At 39.6% G+C, this 25,772-nt stretch overlaps 1 protein-coding gene across 5 annotated transcripts in view; it reads right to left on the reverse strand.

Moving 5' to 3' along the window:
* The window catches only part of plch1 (phospholipase C, eta 1), a 62,136-nt gene that overhangs the window by 29,717 nt on the left and 6,647 nt on the right, over nt 1–25,772 (reverse strand). For 4 of the 5 annotated variants that reach the window (XM_044203698.1, XM_044203697.1, XM_044203695.1 and 1 more), the window contains exons 2-7: nt 24,440–24,564; nt 7,208–7,354; nt 4,300–4,543; nt 3,355–3,484; nt 946–1,116; nt 261–354 (exon numbers count right to left, since the gene is read on the reverse strand). In XM_044203698.1, the coding sequence (XP_044059633.1) occupies nt 261–354; nt 946–1,116; nt 3,355–3,484; nt 4,300–4,543; nt 7,208–7,354; nt 24,440–24,518 (865 nt within the window). In that variant the 5' untranslated portion in view covers nt 24,519–24,564. Of the gene's footprint in view, nt 1–260; nt 355–945; nt 1,117–3,354; nt 3,485–4,299; nt 4,544–7,207; nt 7,355–22,178; nt 22,902–24,439; nt 24,565–25,772 lie in introns of those variants that run through there. The other variant, XM_044203696.1, reaches the window with a different exon arrangement.

A 25,772-nucleotide genomic window follows, 5' to 3' on the forward strand; every position in this document is an offset into this window, starting at 1 on the left:
GTGTGACTCTGCTCTTGCAGGTTGACACCTCCCAAACAAACTCTTAATGGCATAAACAGTAATACCTGATCTTGACCTGTTTTCAGAGGAGGCAAAATCATCAAACAAAATAACTGGTAATTGATGAAGTTGCAAACTGATGGTGTGCCATGGCAGATACAGGGAGGGGAAAAGAGAAAGAACGACTGAGCCCAAGAAAAAAGGAAAGAGTGGAGGAATGAAAATAAAGACATGAAAGAAGAAAGTGAAAAAAACGTTACCTTCGATCCCCATGACGCCTCTTTGTTTATTCTCGTCAGACCCCTCAAACTTGTCAATGATTTCTGCAACATATTCTGGGGTCACATTGGCCATCTATAGCAGAAAAAGATGAACAAAACACATGTAAAGACCTCGTTTATACTCTTTGAGATATAGTAAATAACAATGATTTAATCCCAGCGTGAATGCTAAATGAAGTCTGAACGATTTCCCATTTTTATTACACATTTGTGTTGCTATTAATTTAATTGTCAGCCATGTCGAACAAGCAGCACAGTCTGAGAACAGTATTAATGCCGAGTATTGCAGACTGGAGATGGTACATACATGATGAAAAATGACACCATTGCAGTGTAAGAGAGAAAAGAGTGTGTCAGAAACACAAAGAAAAAAAGAGCAAAGAAAAACTGTAAAGAACAAGGAAAGGGCACCCATGAGACAAACCAATTTTAGGCGTGATAGATTGGCTTAGTGGAGCAGATTTCTGTGGGCAGACGGCTGAGACAGAGGGAGTTACATGTTAGACTGAGGGAGAACAGGAACATAATCAATCTCTTCTGTGGCCGGATCAAATTGAAACGGCTGATTGCAAAGACAGTATTTTGGACACCTCATCGTAAAAATGTGCCGGGTTTAACATCACTGGCCGAGCATTTTATTGGCCAGACCAGTGTGACCTCTCACCTTCTGCTCATTGTGCAGGAAGTTGGCCAGCTCCTCCGCTGTCAGGTGGTCCTTTCTGTCACTGTACGCCATCATCAGCAGGAACAGGTCCCGTCTCAGAGACATCATCTTGTAGAAGACAGAGAACTCCTCGTATGTCAGTGTGCCCTGCTGATCGTCTGTGTCTGCTTCCTGTGAGAGTGAGTAAGTGATATGTCATCAGTGACACATCTCAAGCTATCATTATTATTATTATTGTGTGATTCCATGTGTGTGATTCACACAGTCTTCATCTGAAACAACAAACAGAAACCTCTGAAGTTGCTTAAAATAGTGGTAAAAATCTGATTAATGAGCAGTGCTTTACAGTGGGTTGTATTAAACTGAACACAAACAATGATATAATTTGTTTATGTAGAAAATATTATATGAATGCTGATTAGAACTCGACCTTTACTAAACTTTGGGAAGCCATAACCATAATCCATATTTGAGAATAATAAAAATCAGTCAATGAAATATCTGCCAATATTTTTCTTTTGCATAAATATAACTATATTTCCACACTTTCACACTGATGGTTACACAATTACAAGTGAATGCGATTCAACTGCGAGCTGTTGTATTTTCAGTTGTTGCCATTCTCCCCAATGTGAACACAAAGTGGGGTTTATCGTTGTGCTGACGGTGTGTCTGTTGCAACCAATAGAGCTGCAGTTCAAGGTGACATTTTTGGCTTTGCTAAGTTCTTCCCACACGCAAGCTTATCTAACTCCTAGCAAAACACAATATATAAAAATGCAACCTTTGAGACATTTGAAATTTACTACACTGCAGTTTCTTTTCGCATATTCAACAATACGTAATCTGGTTCCAGACTTCCTGACTTCTTGCCGCCCACCTCTCAGATTGCTTCACAAATTCCAAAATGTCTGGTATGCACAGACTCGCTGTGAAGGTGTGCACAGGAGAACAGCTGTTTCATCTCTCTTTCACACTGACACAAACACAAATTCACACCAGTAAGCACACACAATGTACCAGTCTTTATGACCCTAACACATTACCTCTCCCACCAATTTTTTCTTTGCTAACCTCATATCTCACTACATCTTGCTCGAGGACACACACAGCATGGCTCACTGCTCATTCTATCCTGCCACCTCGCTCTGTCTGCTCGCTGGGATCCAGCGTCTCATATTACCTGAATCTCACAGGGGCCCATTCGACTCCACACCAAATCTAATAATACTAGCTAATGCCTCCATCACACTCCCATAATGAGCTTGCTGTGAACATTGGGGACTCGATCACAGACAGAATCTACACACAACCAGCAGGATAAATCACAGTGATGGACTTCATCAGAAATGCAAGAAACAAACAGATTCAGGGTATTTTAAGCAACTGCACAAGCTGTTCAGGTGGCAACTGCTGTTGTCTGCCAATGCTTAAATGGAAAGAGATAAATTAATGATGTTTCCTATCTAATCTAAACCTCAAGAGTGAATTTAATTTAATTTAAGTTTAGCCCATTATGAAGAGATAAAAATACTTTGAAATCCACTGTATCAACTCTAAACTACTGGGGGTGGAGAAGAGGGGACTTTTGGTGGACACTGTTTGGATAGTTTTGTCAAATGAAAATACATAATGCAAGGTAATTTCAATTTTAAGTTTCAAGATCACACGTTGTCACAAGACCCTTTTTGAATCTTGAGGAAACTGGTTAAGTCTGGAACTTTAATAATTACTATTTCCTTATATATATAAATAAACCTGTTTGGAGGACACAGAGTAAAAAATGACTAAATTTGTGGAAAATTTGTTTGTGGTCAATATATAAAAGAAGTGTTACTGCACACTATAACTCACATAGAAAAGCCAGTAGACACTGTATGTGGATTTCTGACATACTCAATGTGACTTCTGTTTTAAAAAATGAAGCAGGCCTCTCCTTACACCACTTCATCTTTTTCCTCTAAAAGTGTCTCTCTCACGTATGAAAATATGAAATATTTCTCGCACATTTATTTGAATTACACAAATGCACATAAAAATAAAATATGCAACAGTAATGTGACGCCAGTGACCTTAAATATTTATGCATAAGGCTTTCAAATGAGCGCAAACCTTTTCTTTTATTTAATAAGAGGGCTTAATATATGTATTTAAATGTTTGGGTAATGACTTTTTTTTTCACTGATATGGTGATGCCTCAAAAATGAATGTAAGAGCAATTTATTGTATATGTGAGATGTAAAATAGTGAATGTCTGTTTCAGTCTGTATGGTTTTTGTTCTGCTTAGATGTAGCTTTTCAATTAGCATCCCACACTATTACCTTATCTTAAGATTGTAGGGACTATTGCTTATAAAGTATGGGCCAGGATTTAGTAGTAAATGAATTGAAATGGCTTCATAGTCTGACCTGAAACATTTGTTTGACCTTCCTGCGTGGTAGATTGACATTCAGCTTGTGGAGAAGTTGGTAGATCTCTTCGATGTTCAGGAGTCCGTCTCCATTCTTATCAGCCTCCTCAAACGTCTGCTTCAGCCACGTCACACACACCCACATTAAGGAAAATGAGGTGTGTATCATGTGTATATGTGTATATAAAATCTGTCTGCATAATTTCAAGTATTTCAACTCGATATAATATTATTTTTAGGACCGGTGATCGCCTTCAAGCCCAAACCTCAGACCAAGATGTGTCTGACCAAGAACATTAGGCTAGAATGGATGAAAACAAATATAACAATAATATGTCACTAATAGAACTGCATATTTGTTTTGAGAGTGTGTTTGAATACGGCATGCATTCTTAGAGAAAAACCTTGCAAACTCATATTTTGATGAAAGATTTCCTTTTGAAAGATTAAATGTTTCCTTCTGAGCTGAGAAAAAATCTCTCAAAAAATGACATAAACACAGTTGTTTTCCTTCTTATAAAATTGGTATGCTCATGACAAGACAAAGTGCTTTACCTGACAACAGTGATTTGCAGTGGTCGAATGTAACAAAGTACATTTAAGTACAAATTTTAGGTACTTGAGTATTTTCTTCTCATGCCACTTTATACTTCTACTCCATTGCTGGAATTCAGAGGGAAATATTGTACTTTTTACTTCACTACAGTTTTTTGACATCTTTAGTTACTAGTTACTTTAAATTAAGATTTTTGTACAAAACTGCATTGAGTACTTTTACTTTTAATACTTTAAGTAAATTTATGTGATTATACCTTCATACTTTTACTTAAGTAACATTTTCCATGTAGGACATTTACTTATAATGGAGTATTTTTACAGTGTGGTATTAGTACTTTTACTTATTTAAAGGTGATTTGTGAGTAGCTCTTTGTTTAAAGGATATTGGTCGTGTGTACGCTGCCGTTTGGCCAGCGAGTCCTCATCACTGATCCCGGCCATCAGGTAGCGGAGGCCAGTTATCCAGGTTCTGGCTTCTTCTGCATTTGACGTCACCAGGTCAAGGGACTCCATGTGGTTTCCATGGTACACTGTGAAACAGCAGGCCGGGTTCAAGCTGCCATCTGCATGCCGATGGAAGATGTCTGATTGACCGCCCTCTGTCACTTTGTAGAGCGAATCAATGGTGACTGATGGAAGGAGGAAGTGGGATGGAAAAGAAAAGACCAGTTTGATTATTTAAAAAGAATTAATAAAATGCACTTGTAGGACTCATTAATGATTTCTGTCTCTAGTTAACATTGAATTGCAATTTAAATGATGAGGCTGGAGATATTCTTTGTTTTTTTGAAAAGACTAAAACCAACAATGAATGTATTCTACCAATAAGTATTCACTGTGTTGCCGAAGCTGGATGAAGTAAATTCGTCTTTGCCACTGACCTCTAGTGTTGTCCAAAAACTAAAAACACATCCATGAGCATCACTGTTGCACTTGATGACATGTTCCATCATTATGATGAACATGGGCACTGTAGTTTATTTTGACTCAATCCCACATACAGTGTCCTGCTGCTGTAAATACCCACTAGAACACCAAATGTTTATTAGCTTCTTTAGGAAATTATTGGGCCTTTTAAAAAGGTGAAACTATATATGGGTGATTGACTCAATTCAATTGGGACGAATGGGCTTGAGGCTGAGAGCCACAGACGTCAGAAAGGGAAGGAAGACAGGGAAGTCAGAAAGTATTGAGAGACGGACTGAAACGTTGGCTTTGGTCTTTTCCTACGATTTGCTGACAATAAACAATATATAGAATAACACCAGCCTTATCCTTGAATACTGTAAATAAGTGCTTGACAATTCCCAATACAGTATAATGACAGAGGAATGGAGCAGGCAGAATAATTAGTCAAGTGTAAAATATAAAAACTGGGATAACAAGCAAAAACTTTTTTGAAAAATAACCAAAATTATGTGAGTTCCGCACTTTCTCTGCTTTTCTCTACCATGTGTAAAAATACACAGAGAAAGCAGTTCCTGTAGGCTTCAGAGTGTATCACGGTCTAATGGGATTGGAGTATAAAGTCAGCTATCTTTGATTCTGTGTCTTTGTTAGGAAAGAGAAACAGCCTGCAGTAAACTATGTCCTGTTCTACATATTTACACATATGCTCTACACAGCTGTCTCTTCACCTCTCTTGTTTTGTCTCAGGTGTGATCCAATAACATGCTGTTAAAAATGACTCATTCTGATAAACCTATTCATTAATGACCCTCATCAATGCACTAATGTGTTTTCCCCAGAACAATGAACCTTTATGTTTTGGGAAACACCATTATGTTGAATTAATTGCTTAAAGAATTAATGATATGATAATTTTAATTGCCTTCTTATCCACCCCAAAATACATATGATTATTACTTAAACAATCCATTCCATAATTATCCATGTCCATTTCTCCATTACACTCAATTCTCTCATGCCTTTACATAATCTCATCTCTGAAATTCTGCTATGACTGAAAGCAACAATATGGCAGCTTTATTTTGATCCTGCTCAGACAGATAGACACACACACACACACACAATCTGCAAAGCACTTTTTAAAATTATATGTGCTACAAAAATAAAAGTAATATTATTATTATGTAAGTTTAATAATAATTCCAGTTTGTTGTTAATTGACTTGGATCTTAATTTTGTAGCTTTGGCCATCATTTCTAGTGGTTATAATAACATTTCACTTGCTAAAGTTATTGTTGAGTTCTGGAAACACAGCGTATTTGCATCCTGAGTCCCGTCTGTGGTTCGGTTTTGGTAGCAAAAGCACTTTGGTTAAGATTAGGAAAAGACTGTGGTTTTGGTTGAATGTTAATAAGCACATTGTGTCTCGTGCTTCAAGTCTCTGCAGACTTCTCTGTATTAAACCAAGACCATGAGCTTTCCCTAATCTAAACAAAGTGCTGCCAGTGCCTAAACATAACCATAAAAATGGTGTAATTGTATATGCATTATATAAATTTTAGTGGAAAACAAATGCAATATGTTGCAATGAAGGTTTTTGCTGATACGTTTAGTATCAACATTTTTTGTTAATTAAAAACATTTCCTCATTATGTTGATTAAAAAAATGTAATCCAGACAGCATTAAGTTCGGTAGGTCAAAGTTGGATAAGGCAGTCAGTCTGTAAAGTGGGATGGATGCCTACAATGGACAATTTAGTTAATAATTTTATTATTCACCTTTCTCATTTTCTCTTCCAAATAAGTTTGTCTAACCTGGGGTTTTGTTGCTGACTGCTCGTGTTTTTTGCCCATTTAGACTTCTTTTTAGCAAAGTAGCCTGATTCATCTCCACAATTAAAGGGATACTCCATTGATTTAGAATTGCACTTCCATAAAGTTGGGAGACTTAGTAGAGACAAATTGTCAATAACAATGGTCAAAATCAAAGCAAATGCCAGTACGTCAAGTTCCAAAAAAACCTACAATACCCATGATGCAACTCCATAACTTCTTTCGTTAGACCCACGTCTTTCAGCACCCCCAGTTCATAACTGTCACAAATTTGGAGTCTTTAAAAGCTCCATCCAGAGCCCCAAAAGACGTTAAACAACTGTTTTTACAGGTTGCGTGCTTCTCTTTTTGAAGAGTAAACTGTTCCTTATGTGTGAAATCAGTGGAGTGCCCCGTCAACTTGGTGAGTGCAATTTAGAATGATTTAATGATGTAGAATGACTGGAACAAACCAGAATGATCCTTAACAAACAGCATATGAGAGAATGCATGACAGTGAGGCAGTGACAAAAAGAGAGCATGTGTATGTGTGTGTGTCCATGCATACTCACTCTTTGCCTTCTCACTCTTGCGTGAGGGCTTCCAGCGAATGCAGGAGCGATGCTCATCCAGGTAGAAGAGTCTCACCAGCCCTTTGGATCCTGCCTTCATCTTTACCATCTGTGTCCCGGACTGCATCACACTCATGCATCGCTCCACTGCAGAAGACAAACACACAAACACTGGGGTCAGTGGAGCACTATATTAAGACACAAAGGGAACAGGTGTCTGGCTTTATTTGTCTTTTCTCAGGAAGAAGTGAGGCAAAGTGACACAGTGTCGCACAATTAGCAGAGCAGCCAGCAGCTGATGTGGGTCAGAGTCCAAACTGCAACAGAGATGCTACTGTGTGAACACACAGGGCTGCTTTTCTGTTAACCACTGACCTGCTGCTGAAAGCAACAGAGAGAAGAAAGAAATAGAGAGATCTCATACAGAGAGACAGTGTGAATGTGTGTATCTCTGTTCTAAGTTTTACAGAGGGCCTGTAGGAAGTTCAAGAAGAAATCTCCACATCATGCTGAGGCAGGTGAAAGCTACAACTGGGCAACAATTTTGCAGTGAAGATTTATTTATTTATTTATTAATATTGTTTAGCCAAATTACCAAAAAAAAAACATACTTTGTTACTTAACTCTGCAGATAGTTTTTTTTTATGTGCTTGGGTTCTGAGATATCTGTCTCTGTGATTTCAGCCTCCTCCCCAGTACAACAGAGGTGAATGCAATTTAGTTTGCATTGAAAAATAACATTTAAAAAATTCAAAGGCAAAATATCTCTCCAGAATCAGTGTCTCTGCTACTCTGGATTATCCACAAACCTCACTGTGAACAGTTTGCATTGGAGCTATTTCTTCGGTAGAAACTAGTCCCAATTAAATCTGTCCAGTGGAGGTTTGTGAATCATCCAGAGTGATGTTGCTGTTGAATGGAACAAATATCACAAAACTTGCATATATTAATTCAAAACTATCTGCATATTAATGCAACTATATGACTATTACCACCAGAGGTAAATGAGAAAATATTGGGTGAATTCATCCTGTAAACAGGCTGAACTGAATGTTGGGTAGCAAGGTGTACCAGTTCCTACTGCATTGTACTGTGGTACACCGACACACCCACATGCTGATTGCAAAATGGTGCTAAACATTTTCACATTGAGCGCAGGCTGATGATAGCTCACCTTCTGTTCCTGTAATTCACTGTTGTGCTGCAGTATAAAGTATGTATGTGCATCGTATACTCAGAAGAGAAAACTCTCTCGCAATTTCTGGCAGTCATCTATAGGTGAAGGTTCAATTAAAGACACTTGAAACGAACAGAAGAATGGGGGGAGAGGGGAAATAATGGTGGAGTGTTCTGAAGAGGAGAACAGAGGGACTGAAATAGTGGTGGGAAGTGACTTTGTGTTTGATTGCTTGACTGCCTGGCACTGTCCAGCACTGAGAAAGGATAAAAGACAAAACTTCAAACTTTTTACTTTTTGTGACAGCTGGTGGCAGGGATACAGACAGGGATGACAGCAGAGAGACAGCAAGATTTCCATCCTCATTAGTGGAGTATGTGCATGCATGCCTGCGTGTGTGTATGAGTGCATGTGTTTGGCTATGCATATAGCACATGTTTTCATGTATGCACACAATATGTCTATGTTTACATGCATCAGTACACACATTTAGCCCATAATTTGTCTTAACAGTAAATAAAGAGCTTAAAAACCAAACATGTTATCAAATCGTTAACAGAACATGCGAGGAAATGTTGATATTTAATTAATAGAGTTCCCTCTGTACAACCTTGGCTGTGAAGTATTCAGGTGGCCACAGACACAGAGCAATATTTTACTATCTGAGGCTGTATTCATCTTTTTTTACATGTGCAAAGAGACAGTCCCACTGTCTTTCCCCTCTGTTAAACATCAGTTTAGTTTGATGTTAACTTAACATCAAACTAAACTGAACAGAAACACATAGTTAATAAGTAAACTGCCTGATACCATTGTACAAAATATTAGGGACACTTACTCACTTCATTAATTTCACATGCATGAGGTTAAGTCTGATAAAAGCCATTGTCATCCATCATTTCTCTAATAACATTTTTGCTAATCATAATGGAGAAGATGCACTGCAACAATTATGACATTGATATGAAGTAAGATCCAAAATACTGTTGTTAATATAGTAACAACAAAAAGTACCTCAATAGAGCTGTCAACTTTACAGCCTCCTCTCCGGAACTGCTAAGAGTTCAGAGGCTTTCTTAAGGACACTTCAGTTGGTCAGATGCTTGTCAATGCAGAGGCTAGAGCCAATTCCTCCTGGTCGTAGGACAGACTCTCCTTGTATGAGGCAATCTCCAAGAAGCACACGCACTACTTAAATTATTTGCTGGTACTGAATAAAAATAAAGTGTACTGAAAGATGACCTGCACACTGCGTGTTTGTTTCCAATTCTTCTTTTTATCCTATGTGGACATGACAGGCGGAACAACCAGAGGTGCTCTTCTTTGGGTAAAGGTGAGAGAAAGTGAACGTATGTTTATATGGACAATTTGTGATGATGCTCAGTAGTAATTGCACATTTCCCATAGGAATGACATATCATCATTATATTAAAAGGGGTGCTTCAGTGATTTAATATTATACTTATGGAAAGCTGGGGGAGGAACAAGAGACAGATTAAAAATAGGATTTGTCAAAATAAAAGCAACAGAGACTGAGGTATAAGGACCTCTAAAACAGATGGATCCCATACTTCCCACAATGCATCTTAACACCTCTTTATCAGACCCTCCCTGTCTTTTAAATGCCCACATCTTTCAAGGTTATGTAAGATTACATTATATGTAAAATCAGTGGAGTGCCCCTTTAAAGCACAACATTAAATGCACACGGACACACAAATAAAAAACATAGAGTTAGGATGCTGCACTGATCATTGTTACATAATACCAGGCCACACCACTACTTGCAACTGAGGGAGGTTTAATATAGCTGTCGACAACTCAGTGTGTGCAAGCCCAAACTGCCAAAAAGGGAAGTGAGTACTACAAGGAATTACACACCTCTTTGTACTTTAATTCCTCAATGTGATGAGAATGCACAGTTTAAGATGGCAGGCACAAAGAAAATGCACAGACACACACCATAGTTTGTGTGAGAACACATTTGTCAACTACAAGCCTTTAACCCTGACATTAACTGTTACCATAATGTACCATAACTCCATTCTTAATCTAATTTCCAATGTTTTGAATCAACAAAGAAAATTTACTCTGCAGCACATTCACACATTTATAGTAGTTCCCAAAGATAATCTGAACTAATCAAAACACTTTTTATCATATTTGAACCACACACCAATAATATATCAAAAATTAACATTCCATATTTTCCAAAAAATCATGGCTAAGATGTTATACTCTATGTATCCTACAACTAAATGTATAAATACCTGTAATCAGAGATGTTATTTCCTCTATAAAATCAAAACCATGTTAGAAAACAAGCATGGAAAATCTGGCAAAGGAACCTAATGACTCAAAGTCTTCAGGGTTTAAAAGTACAAACTGTAACAGTCCTTTAGCCCCTTGGAAAAAAGAGAAAATACAACATGTTCTAAAGCTGAAGGACATTTGTAATCTTTCTATCCCACAGAAGTACACACACATATATACACAAACATATAATAATGCACAGCATGGGTGATTATCTTCAAAGACAACTAAAGTTAAACCACTCATGGATCCAAAACATATATTTAAGCACACTTAACAGAGCACACGCTGAGCCAAGTGCTTGTTAACAGGCTCTCTGTCCCGAGGATAGGTTTAGCAATGGCACAAATTATGCTCTCAATGTTTAATGAGTTCTTAGAGTCGTAGATGCTTGTTCCATGGATAGTATTATACACAAACACACACACAAGAATGAGCACATGAACCTGAGCCCTGTGTATCATCTCCCAAGGTGCATGACAAATCATGAATGCGGTCACAGAACCTGCCATGTTGATAACAGAGTGGAGTATGTGGGAAGATAAACAACCAGCCATGTAAATAAAACTGTGAATTTGGGTTCTAATTCCTATGGGTTCTTCCCTCTAACACACGTAACGATTGGTTTACCGAGACAAGTCTACACCTGGGCGTCCTGAGACAGATCAGCTCATGGTCACGGTAAACGAAAAGTCTGTTAGAGTGTTGTGCAAATACAAAGAACTAGAGTCACTAGTAACTGCTATTTCTTGCAGTTTCCAGAAATTCACAATGGCAATAGGAATAGGTCTATTCTAGAGTGATTGATCTGATAAGATTAGGTTTCAGCCAAGATTAATGGTTTGCAAAGGTCACCTTTTAAAGCACACAGCTTCTATATTTGAATTTATGTTAAGTACACAGGATTACTGATCTGAACATCTGACATGACAAGTGGTACGTAAAGTCACTATGGGCAAATGTATGTCTTGATATAATGGTTTAAAGCAGTATTAATTTTTTGCCACTTAGGAGCAGCTGAACAATCTATAAACACAATACTGAAATATCATCACCTTTTAAAGTTGAAATAGCAAACGTGTTAGCGCACAGTTGCTTATTACACATCCGGACACAACACAACATTAACATTAGCATTCATTTGGAGTCGTGTTTCTGTCCACATAATGAATGTAAGTCCAATATTCACTCATGTTTTAGCTCTGTTTTTTGTCTCCACCAACTCCAAGTCAGGGAAGTATACTTATCAAATCGTATAATTTCTGCAAATCATAAACAACAAAAAAAGCACTTCATTTCTTTTGTGGCACCATGTAAGAGTCAACTACAACACTGGTAAAGATTAAAAACTAATATTGTTTATACATCTATATTCTATATTGAGCTTTAAGTTAACTTTTGCTCTTAAGTCATTTATCATACAAATTATTTGATAATTTATCACATTATAGGAATTAATACAAACTCGTATCCGCTCATAGTGTATGAGCAAGTACAGTGTAGTGAGAACTCTTCAGAGCTGTAGAAAACAAAGGGACACTGGGGACACCGAGAGAATCTGGAAAATAATTAATCAGAAACAAGAAAATGGGCCTGTTGCATTATTTATCTCTCATAGCCACTACTGAAATTCACAGCTTCATTAATGATGGAATTCAATGGGAGTCACTGTCAAATGTGGGTTTACTGTAGTATTGATCATATCCACACTCTCTGGTTCAGTGAACATTCATGTTCTTCGATCTTGCACTGTTTCAGGCTACAAAATCCATGACTCAGACTAGACTAGCTTCCAGCAGCACTTCTCCAGTACTTAGATATGTAACATCATAAATTGGGCCCAAAGTGAATAAATGCTGTTCGCCATCACTAGAGAGTACATGCCCATTCTCCCACAATTCCCTTGGAGTACAAATATGTAAAAGTGTTTTTCGGAGAGGCAGTCAGATATATTTCACAGGAAAAATCTAAAAGGGAATACAAAAGTCTGCATTTTATTTTAATCCAGCTCAACAGCTAACAGGAGGCAGCTTTACAGAAATAGAGGACTGACATGTCCAGGTATCAATTCATCATCTGTTTGTCTGTTTCTTTGTGTCAACTTAAGAGTCCACATACTCCTTATTGTTGGCTCTCCTTACATTTTATCTTCTCCAGTTGTCTATCTATCCCTGTCACGCCTTGACATTTCAGCAGACATTCTCCAGTCACTTTACTCTCCATCAGCATGATAAGGACCATAAAGAGTCAAACCTCAAACCTAGTTAGACGGAAGATTGCGAAGCAGAAGACCCACAGAGAAGAGGTAGTAGGGTTAATATCTGCCCAGGGGAGGGGAGCTGCCTCATAATCATAGATGAGAACGAATGTAAGTGGCTCTCAAAAGATCAGTGATGGCTGAATCAAATGATCAGTGCCCTTCACATCTTCACTCACATCACTTATTCCACTTTCCCTCAAGCATTAATTCTCAAACCATCTGAGCATGAGGATTTAAATTTAGAGTTAGTTTAAACTTGCAAATCCACTATCTATCTTGCAGGACATCTAAGAAAAAAATGTATCCATTGTCTTCCTAACTCCACCTGGCATTTATATGCAGATTATCCCCAGGTGCCATTCTTCATGCTTTGCTGTCTGTGGCTACGGTATGTGCTTTGCCAGTTTTTTCCTTGCGTCCTCACAGAAAAGGATTCACAAAGACAGCCATACATGACAACTCCACCCAGGTGTAGAAAAATGTGATTTTCAGCTAGGTAAGAGAATAAAATAAATATGTATAGCATCATTTTTCTATGTCCAACCTCTACTTTGTGTGTGTGTGTGTGTGTGTGTGTGTGTGTGTGTGTGTGTGTGTGTGTGTGTGTGTGTGAAAAAACTCATCATTTCTATCGGCGCAGAGCAGAGAAAGCAGATCAAAGCTTTGTCTTGCCACAGAGGCCCAGGCAATTCAAACAGATTTTAATGGGGTAGGTGATAGAGACGCTTCTGTGATAACCTGATGAACAAAGCCCGTCCTCACTTGGATCCATACAATAAAGGTCAGGCCTTGACGGCAAACGACAGCATCAACAGCAGTTTTCATTCATCATTTTTAATCTCAACATGATGCGAGATTCCTTTTAGCCATCCCTGCAGCCTAATTTCTCTGAGTTTATAATCAGTAAGGGCTAATATTTCAATTCTTGAACGGCTCTGTGTGAGATCTCTGTTAAGATTTGATCTGAGGGTGATGACTGGAACGGACCACAGTTTTATCATAATTTATTCAGAACTACATAAATTCATATTCAGCAGCATCTGCCTGATTCTTCATGCACTATTCATGTGACATAAGGCACCACCACCCGGACTATCCAAGCCAGTTCGACTGTTGATACAGCAGCAATCAAACCAAAATAAAACTGTCTGAATGGATGCATGCGTCTCAAGTTTTCACTTACTGCTCTGTTTAGCTCTCCAACCTGAAGGTTTGTTTTGTGTGCTGAAGTTTAATCAAGATGTGATTCTGTTTTGGTTGACTGACTGTCCACAAGAAAAAAAAATGACATTTACACATAATTATTACTATGATGAGTGGTAAATCACACAGAAATCAACACACAAACAAGACAGATCTTCTCTTGCCTGTAATGAGCAACAGCTCATTAAGATACACTTTCTACAGGTTCAAAGTTATGGTAGCATAAAGTGAGCGATTTGATCATCCTGAGGATATTCTGATACATAAACATGAGCTCCTGCTCTTTTCCTGTGCTAGAAATAGCACCAGCAAGCAATATGTTTAATATGCAATATGTTTGTACACACACACACACATTTAATTGATAGAAGACAACCAGCACAGTAACAAAAACTTAAGGACGAGAGGTTTTTACACAAGATATGTCAATTTGTGTGTTGAGAGGAGGAAAATGCACGGGGGGAAGATTTGTTAGTTTTAATGTGTTATTGTGTCTAGACTCACACACACAGACATTAACTTACCAATTTGTGTAAGCCTGCATTTCTGTGGTACAGCCAAGGTGCCGCCAATATGGTAGACATTACGAGCCAGAAGAGTTGCAACAGTTAACACAGCTGATTTTTCAGCAGGACCATAAATAAAAGTGGATCGTACTTTATGAGCATATAATGCAGTGGGAGCAAAAGGAGAAGAACAAATGTCCTCCATTTTCTCTGCAGAAAATAAGGAGCCAGTAGGAGTCCTCCTTAGCTCAGTCCCAGTATACAACACACTCAGCTCCACCTGTAGCTAAAAACTCTGGTTTTCCTCACATCAGACTTGATGGACACTCTAGACCAGCTTCAGACAGTTAGCCTCCACACTCCAAACAACAGGCAAGCACCCCAAAACTCCTGCTGTTCATCCTCCTTTGCACTGTCCTCTGATCTGTGGCGGTCTTCTCTCTGAAAACACACACACACACATTTCCACCTGTCTCCTAGTCATCTGTTCTCCACTCCCCCCTTGCTGCTCTTCCCATCCACCTCTCTGATGTTCGCCGATCTCTCAGATCATGTGCTGCTGTGTCAGCGTGTTTGCCAACATTCTACCCTGATGCACAGATTTAGATTTAGTATTTGACAGCTCTGGTATTGTTGCGTAGTTTCTGGAGTGATTATGAAGAGTAGGGGAGGAGGAGAGTGCAGCAGATGTTTGTCTCTGCATATCAGCTGGGTCCATTAGGGTCAACCAGTGGGATAAGAACGGTGACATAACATTCATGATAATGCACTACCAAAAGTAAGATTTAATAGGTTGACATGTGGGATGTGTGTGTGTGTGTGTGTGTGTGTGTGTGTGTGTGTGGGTGTGTGTGTGTGTGTGTGTGTGTGTGTGTGTGTGCTACAGCTACAGTCACCGACAGCACATCTGTCTATCTTGTACTAAATGCTCTTATATTTCACACAGGCATTGCACCCCTGAGAGTGAGCCAATCAGGAAGACCCCATTCTTTCAGAGCAACACCATAAAACAGGAGACTATGATTTCACTTTGATGGAAAACCCATGGGGCTCTATCCTGAAATAGGTTGCAAATGTAAGCAAAATCTCTAGGTGCAAACACAAATGGTCATGACCATCACAGGCGTTCACACAAACCGGGTGCAGCTGGGCGCAATGTGGAAGAGAGGGGGAATACATTATTAGTAGGAGGAATACAGAATCAACAGGTGGAGTCAGGGTGAGTTTCTGTAATGACCAATCACATGAGCTCCTCCCATCCACTTTAAAAGCAGCAACAGGTGAAACAGAGGGAGATGGGCTGAGGTATCTGAGAGAGAAAAAAGTTCCCAAATCTTAATATACATTGCCCCAAATATGCCGACAGTGTTAGAATATACAGGGAGCTGATGTTTATTGGTGCAGCAGCTACTAGAGTATCAGTGCAGTTGGATTATTGCAAACAATGAATACAGGTACCTGTTCAACTCTGCGGTTTTTCTCATTTTCTACATTTTTAAAAACACATTTATGTCTTTAAAGTCCAATCCAGTTTGCAAAATATCAATCCTTTTTAACCCAACAGAAAAAAATAATAATTAAACAGCAAACAAATGCAAAACAGGGTTTGGATATTTGCTTGTTAGTGTTAAGAAAAAGGCACAAAGTCAGTTAAACCTGGTGTCTCTTCAGGAGATTTAAATAATCAATGAAGGTATCCATGCTGTGCCAACTGTTAACTAAAGCCACGAAAATTGCCCTGCATCTGCTTTTGCGATAAGAGGCGGTCTGAGCTTCTGAAAATCATTTGCACATTTGATTACTGTAATTTGTTAGTTCCTTGAATAAAATAAAAGGTGACTTCCTCGATGTTAGCACCTGAACACACCATCAAGGAAGAGTTTTCCAAACTAATATCCCTGCATTACATGGCAGTGATTTAACTTTGAAAAAATCAAATAAGGGAGAGCAGAATTTCAGTTTAATGGAAACGGATCTCAAGAGAGATGCAAGTGTCATGCCAGTTGATTTTCATTCTGTAGTGAAATTAAGTGAGAGATAAGTGTAAAAACCAGTGGTATGCTCTGGGAATTATTCAGGAGTAATGTCAAGTGATGTCGGCAAAAAAATGAAAATCTACAAGTATGGTCTTTCATCGAGAGGACTCTCACTAAAGAGTCAGTCACAAAAAAGTATGGCAGCAATGACGTTTTCCTGACAATAAGTTGGGAGAAATTATTACATATCACTGTTTTATCCTATCTGAATAGGGCAATAGAATACCTCCATTTTGGGGCCTACATTTCTGGGGATGTTCATTGTACAACCATTCAGAAAGAAAAAGTATTGCCATCTGTCCACTGTCTCTGAATTGTTAATGAAACACGATATTTGGTAAGATGTCGGAAAACCCTTCAAACTGCATATCCACAAGAAACATGAAAAGTCTAGTGTTTTGATTAGATAAGCAGAAAGCATGATCTTTAATATCACTGCATCAGTGTAAATCAAAGATGATAAACCCCAAATTACACTTCATGTAATCCCATCACATCTTCTTCTTACATATACTCCTGAATTTGGGTTTATGTCATCCAGTCTCCACCCTGTTTGACTGTTCCTCTCAGGACATTCAACAGCTTATGAAATTAAATTAGTCAGGCACAAAGCTCTGTGACCGATGATGACTTCTGGATAAATATGTGGGGAAATCAGGCTGTACTATGGTGGGACAAATGTGCTACAGCCATTTGTGACAGTACTGAGCCTGAGCCTTGGCAAAATCACTCCATCACTTGCTCCACCAGTGTGATGGCCAACAAAGTGACTACAGGTTGGTTACATTTATTCAAGCACAATAATCATAAATAATGAAGAAATAATGAAGTGACATTTCATTTGTCTACTTGCTTGTTTCTGTTCAGGGTTATGGAGGCCTGGAGCCTTTCCCAGCATGCATTATAGGTTGAGAGCATGGAAACAGCCTGAATCAGTTGTCAGTCAGGGCTAACACAGTTAGACAGACACTCACGTTCATACCTGTGGGACAGCTGGAGTCTCTAATACACCTGATGTGTGTCATTAGGAAACACAGTGAAAAACCTGCATGAATGCAGAGATAACGTGCAGACTGCACACAGAAAGGAGTGGAGCTAGACACTCACCCACAATGTAATTCATTGGCTAATTTTGTATTTCACAAAAAAAAAAAAAACGAGAGAGTGTACATCCAAAAAAATGTAAACATAGGCAAACAACACAATAACTGTGATTCTGATAATATATTGTTAAATTCTGATTGGTGCATGGAAAACCATAAATCACCATACTCGAACAAGGCCACACCCACTTTAAAACAGAAAGAAGAGCCAAAAAAAAACACAAATCTCTCATGTCATGTCAAATAACCAGTATGGTTCTAACTTTGGCACAACAGTGCTCATGAGTCGCTTACAGGAAGAAGCCATTGAAGAAAATTCAACAACTCCTCTAACCTAAACGACAGAAGAGGTTGTTGCCTTCCAGCGTGATCCATTTTCCAATCTGGCACCCTGATTGGCAGGATATTGTTCGTCAGTGCCTTCCAAACCACTACAAATTACCACAACAAAGATGATTCATACAGCCCCTCTGTGGTTAAGTTTAGGCAACTAAAACTACTTGGTTGAGGTTAGGGAAAAACCACAGTCATGGTTAAAAGAAACTAATTTTGACAACGGGAGGGGGGGGAAAATGTGTACTTCTAACCAAACATCCTCCTTGAGAGGTTTTGGAGTACTTAAACAGCATCACGCATACTTCTGCCTTTGCTCTTGAGAGACAACAGTCATAATTCACACATCCACAAGAGGTGACTTGCAAGGGAAATGTAAACAGGGGTACTCCTGTAGCTTAGGGGTTAAGATGCATCTCTGGTTTGTCTGGTTGGTCTTTTGTTGCATCTCTGTCTCCCTCATTTCTTGTCATTTCTTGTCTCTCTACTGTTGCTAGTAAAGCCACAAAATGCCCAAAAGATAATTGTAAAGAACATTTTAACAAATATAATATTAAGTGTTTGACCAAATGACCGATGCTGTTATTTTTAGCCATGGGCATGGCTCTAAGGATGGCAATGTCGATCCCCTGACGTTTCCTCTAGTGCCACCATGAGGTTGACTTTTTAGTTCTTTATTGAAATATCTCAACAAATATTGGATGGATTGCTGTGAAATTTGGTACAAACATTCATGGTTCCCAGAAGATGAATTATAATAACTTTGATCTTGTGACTTTTCATATAGCGCCATCATCTTTTGTCCAGTACTTTGGTTTCTGACCAAATACCTGCTGTATTTTGTGGTTATTGCTAATAAGTAAATGTTTGCATGCTAACACGCTAAACCAACACGGTGAACATGGTTAACACATGGATATATTATGAGATCTTGATACCGGACCCAAAGATGGCGCCTATTCAGTCCAATAAGAATTGCTTGCCTGGTGCATATGCCAAAAACATTTCTAGGAGAATTTTTCTCTGCAATACCGCGAGGGGCCACTGGCCAAAATTGGAAGAAGCTGAGCGGCAGCGCCATATCCAGGTCTTATTATACATCCATGGGTTAACATTATACCTGCAAAATATCAACATGCTAGCACTATCATTGTAAGCATGGTAGCATGCTGATGTGAGCATTTAGCTCAAGGAGGGCCTCACAGAGCTGTTAGCATGGCTGTAGATTCTTGTTGCAGATGAGGACAGCCTGCTTATTCACTGCAAATAGCATTAATAACATAAAAAACATACATGAAATCATTACTGACACTGATAAACAGCTGCTACTGACTAACAACAGTTAATTCATGTTGATGAAAATGGCAGCTTATCATTGACAGTGTTCCCTCACTATTATAGCGTCAACGCTTCACATTCTACAGCAGCATATTGCTAGTGAGTCTAAATTATTGGGACCTAGGGGGACAAATTCAAATATAAATACATTTTAAAGCAAACAAGTTACACAAAACCTGTATGGAAGAAGTCAAAAATATTTTGGCATACCCTCTTATTAGCAACATAAAAGGTTAGGACTCATGGGGAAATGATGAGCAAAAGGAGGGAAAACACACACTCTTATCTCACAGTCACTCACTTCGCCTAATTAAGAGTGCTCAAGGCAGCGCTCAAGTCGCCAATGCTACAAATGGGTTCCCAGGTCCCCCTGGGGTACAGAGTGTAGAGCGGCACTTGAATGAAAATAAACACATGACAACTGCATTCACCAAAGATGCTACAGGGGGCTCCTCGAGTGGAGGAGTTCACTGCACTGACATCAAAGGAGGGAACTGAAGCCTGCATGTGTGTGTGAGCATGTATGTGAGCATGTATGTGAGCATGTATGTAAGCATGTGTGTGAGCATGTGTGTGTGTGTGTGTGTGTTGGGGGGCCCAGACTGCACTGCAAACTGTCTGATCTCAAATGCTGCAAATGAAATGTGACGGCCTTCCTGGTGCTTCATTTCGGGACACAAGAGAAGCCTAAAATTGTGGACTACGTAACTAAGGGGACCAAGTTTCTGGGTAGCTTATTGACTGCTGAGGGGATGGAATCAAATTATATAAAAGCCAGTACTTATGGATAATTTGCTTTCTATTTCCTGCTTAGACAAAGGTATATTGAGCACTCTAAATGCATTTGCAAACTGCCCAGCTGCAGCTTTACACAGATGACAGCTTTAAGAATCCCAGTAGGTTTTAGAAGCTGATGTTTCACACTTACATCCTATATGCTTGATGCAAGAAGAAATGTGATGTGCCAGCAGCTAAATTTAACATGCAGAAAGATACAGAAACTCATCATTGGTGAAATACTATGTAAATGCAAATTATGGTACTTCAGGATCAAGATGCGCATTGGTGTCTCCCTGGATATCAGAGATACAAAGCTAGTCAATGAACAATATTAAATGTGACACATTTTCGCTCATCTGGATACAACAGATGAAAAGGAGGAGAGGAGAGAAGAGGCAGGGCTGGGTATTGTTTGAAAACCTGAGTTTGAGTACAGCAAAACAATGCATAGTTTGAGTTTTGGTGAATGATACTCATTTCAATTTACTTTGCCTATATTTGACATTAGATTTTGATTTAAATCAGGAACTATTTGATTAGCTATTCAATGCCAGCTTTTGGTACTTGACAGATTTCAATACTCATACTCACAGACGCATTTCAGTCAGTACCAATAAAGTGTTAAGTGTTGATAATAACAAGAAACAGTATAAAAAAGAGGAGAACAGCTGAAAGGATGAGAGTGTGTTCCCTCCTCTGGTGTCTGTTAGCTGTTTCTCTGCCCTGGAGCGACAGAAAGGAAGAGGCAGAGACAAAGCGGGGGGGGGGGGCATGCTGAGATTCATCATCATCAGTACAGGAGAGACACATGAGGAAAAACACATTTTACATGGAAAAGCCATTTCCAGGAGATTAGCAGCCATGTATGCTCCTCCAAACCTTTCTCCTGTCATTTTCTCTCATTTTCTCTCTTAGCAAGAGCTCATAGTGCCATGCAACACTTCTTAGAACAAGGCTTTCCAAAATGAATAAAGAGTTAGCCCTCTAGTCCACTGAAGCAAGCAGGGGCCTTCCTCTCACACCCCAACGCTCACATAGATAAATAAACACAGGCGCTGCAGGGGTGAAGACTGACAGCTTGACACATCCTGCTTTCTAAGTGCCAGGGATGCGCCATATTTTTGACAGTGTACGGGAGAGAGCAAAAGGGTTGCTCTAATAGCCCAGGGACCACTGGGGCTTCAATTTTGCCATCAAAGCTCTGTCACATTGTGTGGTGCTAACATGCCCTGTCTGGGTTTCAAGAGGCTCCTATTTCTGCTGACAATCCAACCCAGCTCTGTTACTGAGCTATGGCATGTGGTAATGCTATGGTCTGTCAGTCTCTCAGGCATCTTCTCAGCAAGGTGTTGCATAAACATCTAAGGGATGGTTGGATTTCTGTGAACAGCACACAGGATGCAGGATTGCAAAGGATGTGGCACATCCACACCTATGTGCTATATGCTATATGGACTGAGGGCAGAGCAAGTCTTGTCAAATCGACAAATTAAGAGGCCTTTTCTGCCCCCTAGTGACAAGTACAAAGGGGCATTTTCAGCACCAGGGACAGTTTCCCGCTGCTCCACTGCTGCTCTTCATCAATGGCTCTCTGACAAAATCTGTCATCACTTTATAAATTCACATTAATCGACTGATATAATTAATTCTGACGTTTTGTACCCAGAATGTCGATAAATATTCATTATCGCACAATGAATCCCTCATGCAAATTGACAGTCCTCAATTAAGATTCCTTTCTGAAGTGTCTGTAGCAGCGTGGGTGATGCAATTTCTCCACAACAACAAGCGCAATGGAGAAATTACGCATGGGCTTCAGCCTGCTTGCAGTGTAGGCTAGTAGGCATCCAAAGGAATGACAGTATTCCTCTCCATTTGGGGCTGAAAGATTAAACGTAAAAAGATTAAAAATGAACACTTACCCTTTTCCAAACTGAGATTCCTGCAAACTTCAAGTTCTGCCATTAAGGACTGGAGTTGTTGCTCTCACAAGGTCCCTCCATGCGTTTTGGACCTCATTTTTATCTCCTAGTTGTAGCGGTTTGAAAAATCATCAAAACATGCCTGACTAGTCCATTTCTCCATGATGATTGGACGTTCACATGAAGCGCGCCATGATGATGAACTGTCACTTTTTTTGTCCAACAAAAAACGAGCCCAGGGCAAACTGCCCCTCAGCATCAGCCTCCCTGTATGATCTGCAGAGTGGACTCACTAACCATCAAACCTCTCGCATCCACAGCCCCTGCGCGCACATCCTCCCCTCTCACCAGGCGCAACACAGAGGCAAAACCATAAGCCGATTTCTCACACGCTCGATGGACTGATGGAGAGTGGTTGTTAATAAGCAAGAGCTTAAGACTGGCGTGGAGTGAGCGCGAGTGAATGATAGCGCACAGAGCTGTGGCTTAGCCGCCAGAGTTGGCCATTTGGACATTTCATCAGCTTTGCCCGACAGTCTGATTCAGCTGTTGGGCGACAGTTTGAATTCCCCACCAAATTGAACTCGTGTCACATCCGTTTGTTTGTTTGTTTTTTGGTCAGCTATTCCTCGGTGTATATCCTTGGGAGAAAAAGTCACCATTGCGCAGTGATGCCAGTTGACCCACTTTACGCTCTCTGTGTGTCTCTCAGTTTAGGTGTCGATGCTTCCTCGGAGACACAGCAGGAAACAGGCTTCGTGATATATGAGGAATGCTCTGCAGTGCACATACTGGCGCTCTGAGTCCCAAAAGAGAGACTGAGAGAGCGCGAGGTCTGTGCAAACATTAATTAATAGGTCGTTTTTAAAGCTTTTAAATGTGTGTGTGTGTGTGTGTGTGTGTGTGTGTGTGTGTGTGTGTGTGTGTGTTTTGAGTGTCCAGCTTCGAGTGTATCAGTTGAGTCAATTCCCTAATGAAAGTTTGGTCATTCTGGAGCTCCTAGATTAGTCATGTTCATTGGTCCACATTAAAGCCATTTAATTTACGATTGCAGGAGAGAATAATGGAGTGACCAAGCACACACACACACACACACACATATGCACACAGTTGTGCCAGAGGCAGAGGTTACCAAATCGATTAGTGCTGTCTGGAGGAACAAAAAGACATGTCTGAACACCAGTGTCACTAGCCGTTCAATGCTGCATGAAGGAATGAATACAGACAGAGATCAACAGGATTGGTGAAGATGCAACAGACAATTTATTCCCAGACAATTTGTTCGGTTTCTCGATTTCTAAGCATGATAGAAGAGGAAACAGACACTTGTGTTTACTCTTTGCATCAATCAGATCAATCCATCATCCGCAGCAGAGTACTGAAGGAGTCAATCCTGATTTCTACTACAGTTTGCTGACAAGAAGAAGGCACACACTCATACAGTGTGTGGCACACCTGCAGGAGTGGTATGTGGACGCTGGCTGTAGTAAGTAAAGGTGAGGCTTTAAGTAATCTGTCTGCTGTAGGTGTGACAGCCAGAGGCAGACAGAGATCAGAGATTTGTCTGGTGGGTCGATCATTGTGCAGCCTCACTGCCTCGAAAGTCATAATCATGATCAAACTGATCATTACGTGTCTGGATTCATTTAAGCTTTAAGCAGGATGAAAAGGAAAAAATGCACTATTTGCTCTGATTTATTACATTGTATCTAATAAAACATACTGGCATAAACGTAGGTAGCCTGTGTGTCAGGCTACTCAAGTTAATGCAAGCAGACATTAAGCAGAAGAAATATATGCACATCCCCTTGTACATGCTGAATGATGGAAATATAGAAAAAGAAAAGAGGCATGTGGAATTTCTCTTTGACATATTTGGCTCTACCGTGTGAGCACGAAGCATGAAGACAAATGTATAGCAATACAAGTCAGGTGTGGCAGCCTACTTGCACACAGGTGTTTTGTATTTACACTTAAAAAATGAAGTTCTGTGGACAGTTTTCCATTCATGTCACACAATGATTCAGTGGCTTGCAGAAGGTTTTGTGTACCAGCAAACAGTAATAAGCTTTTATTGATGTCACAAGACTGAACCCTGGCTGTGCTGTCTGCAGTTAAAAGCCTGAGTAGTTGAGGCACAATAGTGGAGACGAGTCTCCCTCTACTGTTCATTTCCATGACATACAGTTATCAGAGAGAACAAACTGTACATTGTATTCTGTCCATTATAATATTCTGATGTGTGTGTGTCTGATATTTACCGTGAAAGATGCTGTTGTCTGTCAGGAAGTGCCGGCGGTACAGTGGCTCTCCTTTCCTGTTCACCACCCAGGAGCTCATGGTGAGAGGAGGAGGAGGGATGCAGGAGGATGAACAATCAGATGACCTATGAAGGAGAAGAGAATTGAACTGTTTTGCCCAAACATTTTGCAGGAATTGAATTAATCTAACAGGTGATTTAATTAAATATATGATATAATATATAAAGAGAATAAATGCCTCTTGTGTCTTGTGCTATGAGCCAACTCACAAGATGCAGTTTAAATGGAGAAAACTGGTTTACAGGAGGAATTATACAGTAAGTTAAAAGAGAAGGAGAAACAAATTGCTTCCTTTCTGGACAGGAAGATAGTGTTACTGTGAGGGGAAAGGGCAAAAAGTTGGAGATTTTGCAGGGTTAGTATTTCAAGTTGCATTTTCATAACTTGTGGATTCTCTGGTAGCAGTTACTAAAACCTGGACGTGTTGCTAATGAAAAACTATGCCTGACTGAGTCTCTGCAGTATTAACTTTAATTACATCAGGGGCTGAAGAAAATGTGGTGTCAAAATTTAGAGTTAGGAGAGTGTTTGACAATTTAGGACTGATTAGCCATAACAATTACAAGCAACTTTATTTTTAAATAATGTGCAAAGAAGACAAATTATGCAACTTGGATGACAAATTTTCAGCCTAAGCAAAAGTCTAGTGGGAATTACAACAAGCATATCCCTCTCCTGCTGTTAAACTCCATATATAGTAACTCCACAGTTTGTGAGATTATATTCAGGCAGAAATTTATCTGCATTTATTTGCATCTTGTAGGCCTGCAATGCAAGACAAATCTTTGAATCAGTGGTTTGTGCAGTTTTTTCCTTATCCAAATCAAGGGTCTAAGGATAGAGGGTGTCGTATGCTTGAGGCAAATTTGTGATTTGTGATATTGCACTATATGAATAAAATTGACTTGACTATGAACCAGATTCCATTCTGTCTCTACACCTCTAGCATAAAAACATTCTCCGATCCTCCGTTTTACTAAATTGTCATCCTACCAGGTCTCATCCGTACAGCCAGTTTTCTTTATCCACCTTTTTGTACTCTTTGAATTTACATCTCTCTCCATGTGTTCTCATTTATCTTCTTTCTGTTTCTCCATGCCATTATTCCCGGATTCCTAATTTTCCACTACTTTCTCCTGATCACTTTTCATTCCTATCTCTCCCACTGCCAGTTTCACTGCTTAGTGTTTCCCCACCTGTTGCTCATCTGTCTTTGTGATTTACTGCTTCCCACTACACACACACACACACACACACACACACACACACACAC

The sequence above is a fragment of the Siniperca chuatsi genome, linkage group LG7, assembly GCF_020085105.1.
Source record: "Siniperca chuatsi isolate FFG_IHB_CAS linkage group LG7, ASM2008510v1, whole genome shotgun sequence".
Taxonomy (NCBI): domain Eukaryota; kingdom Metazoa; phylum Chordata; class Actinopteri; order Centrarchiformes; family Sinipercidae; genus Siniperca; species Siniperca chuatsi.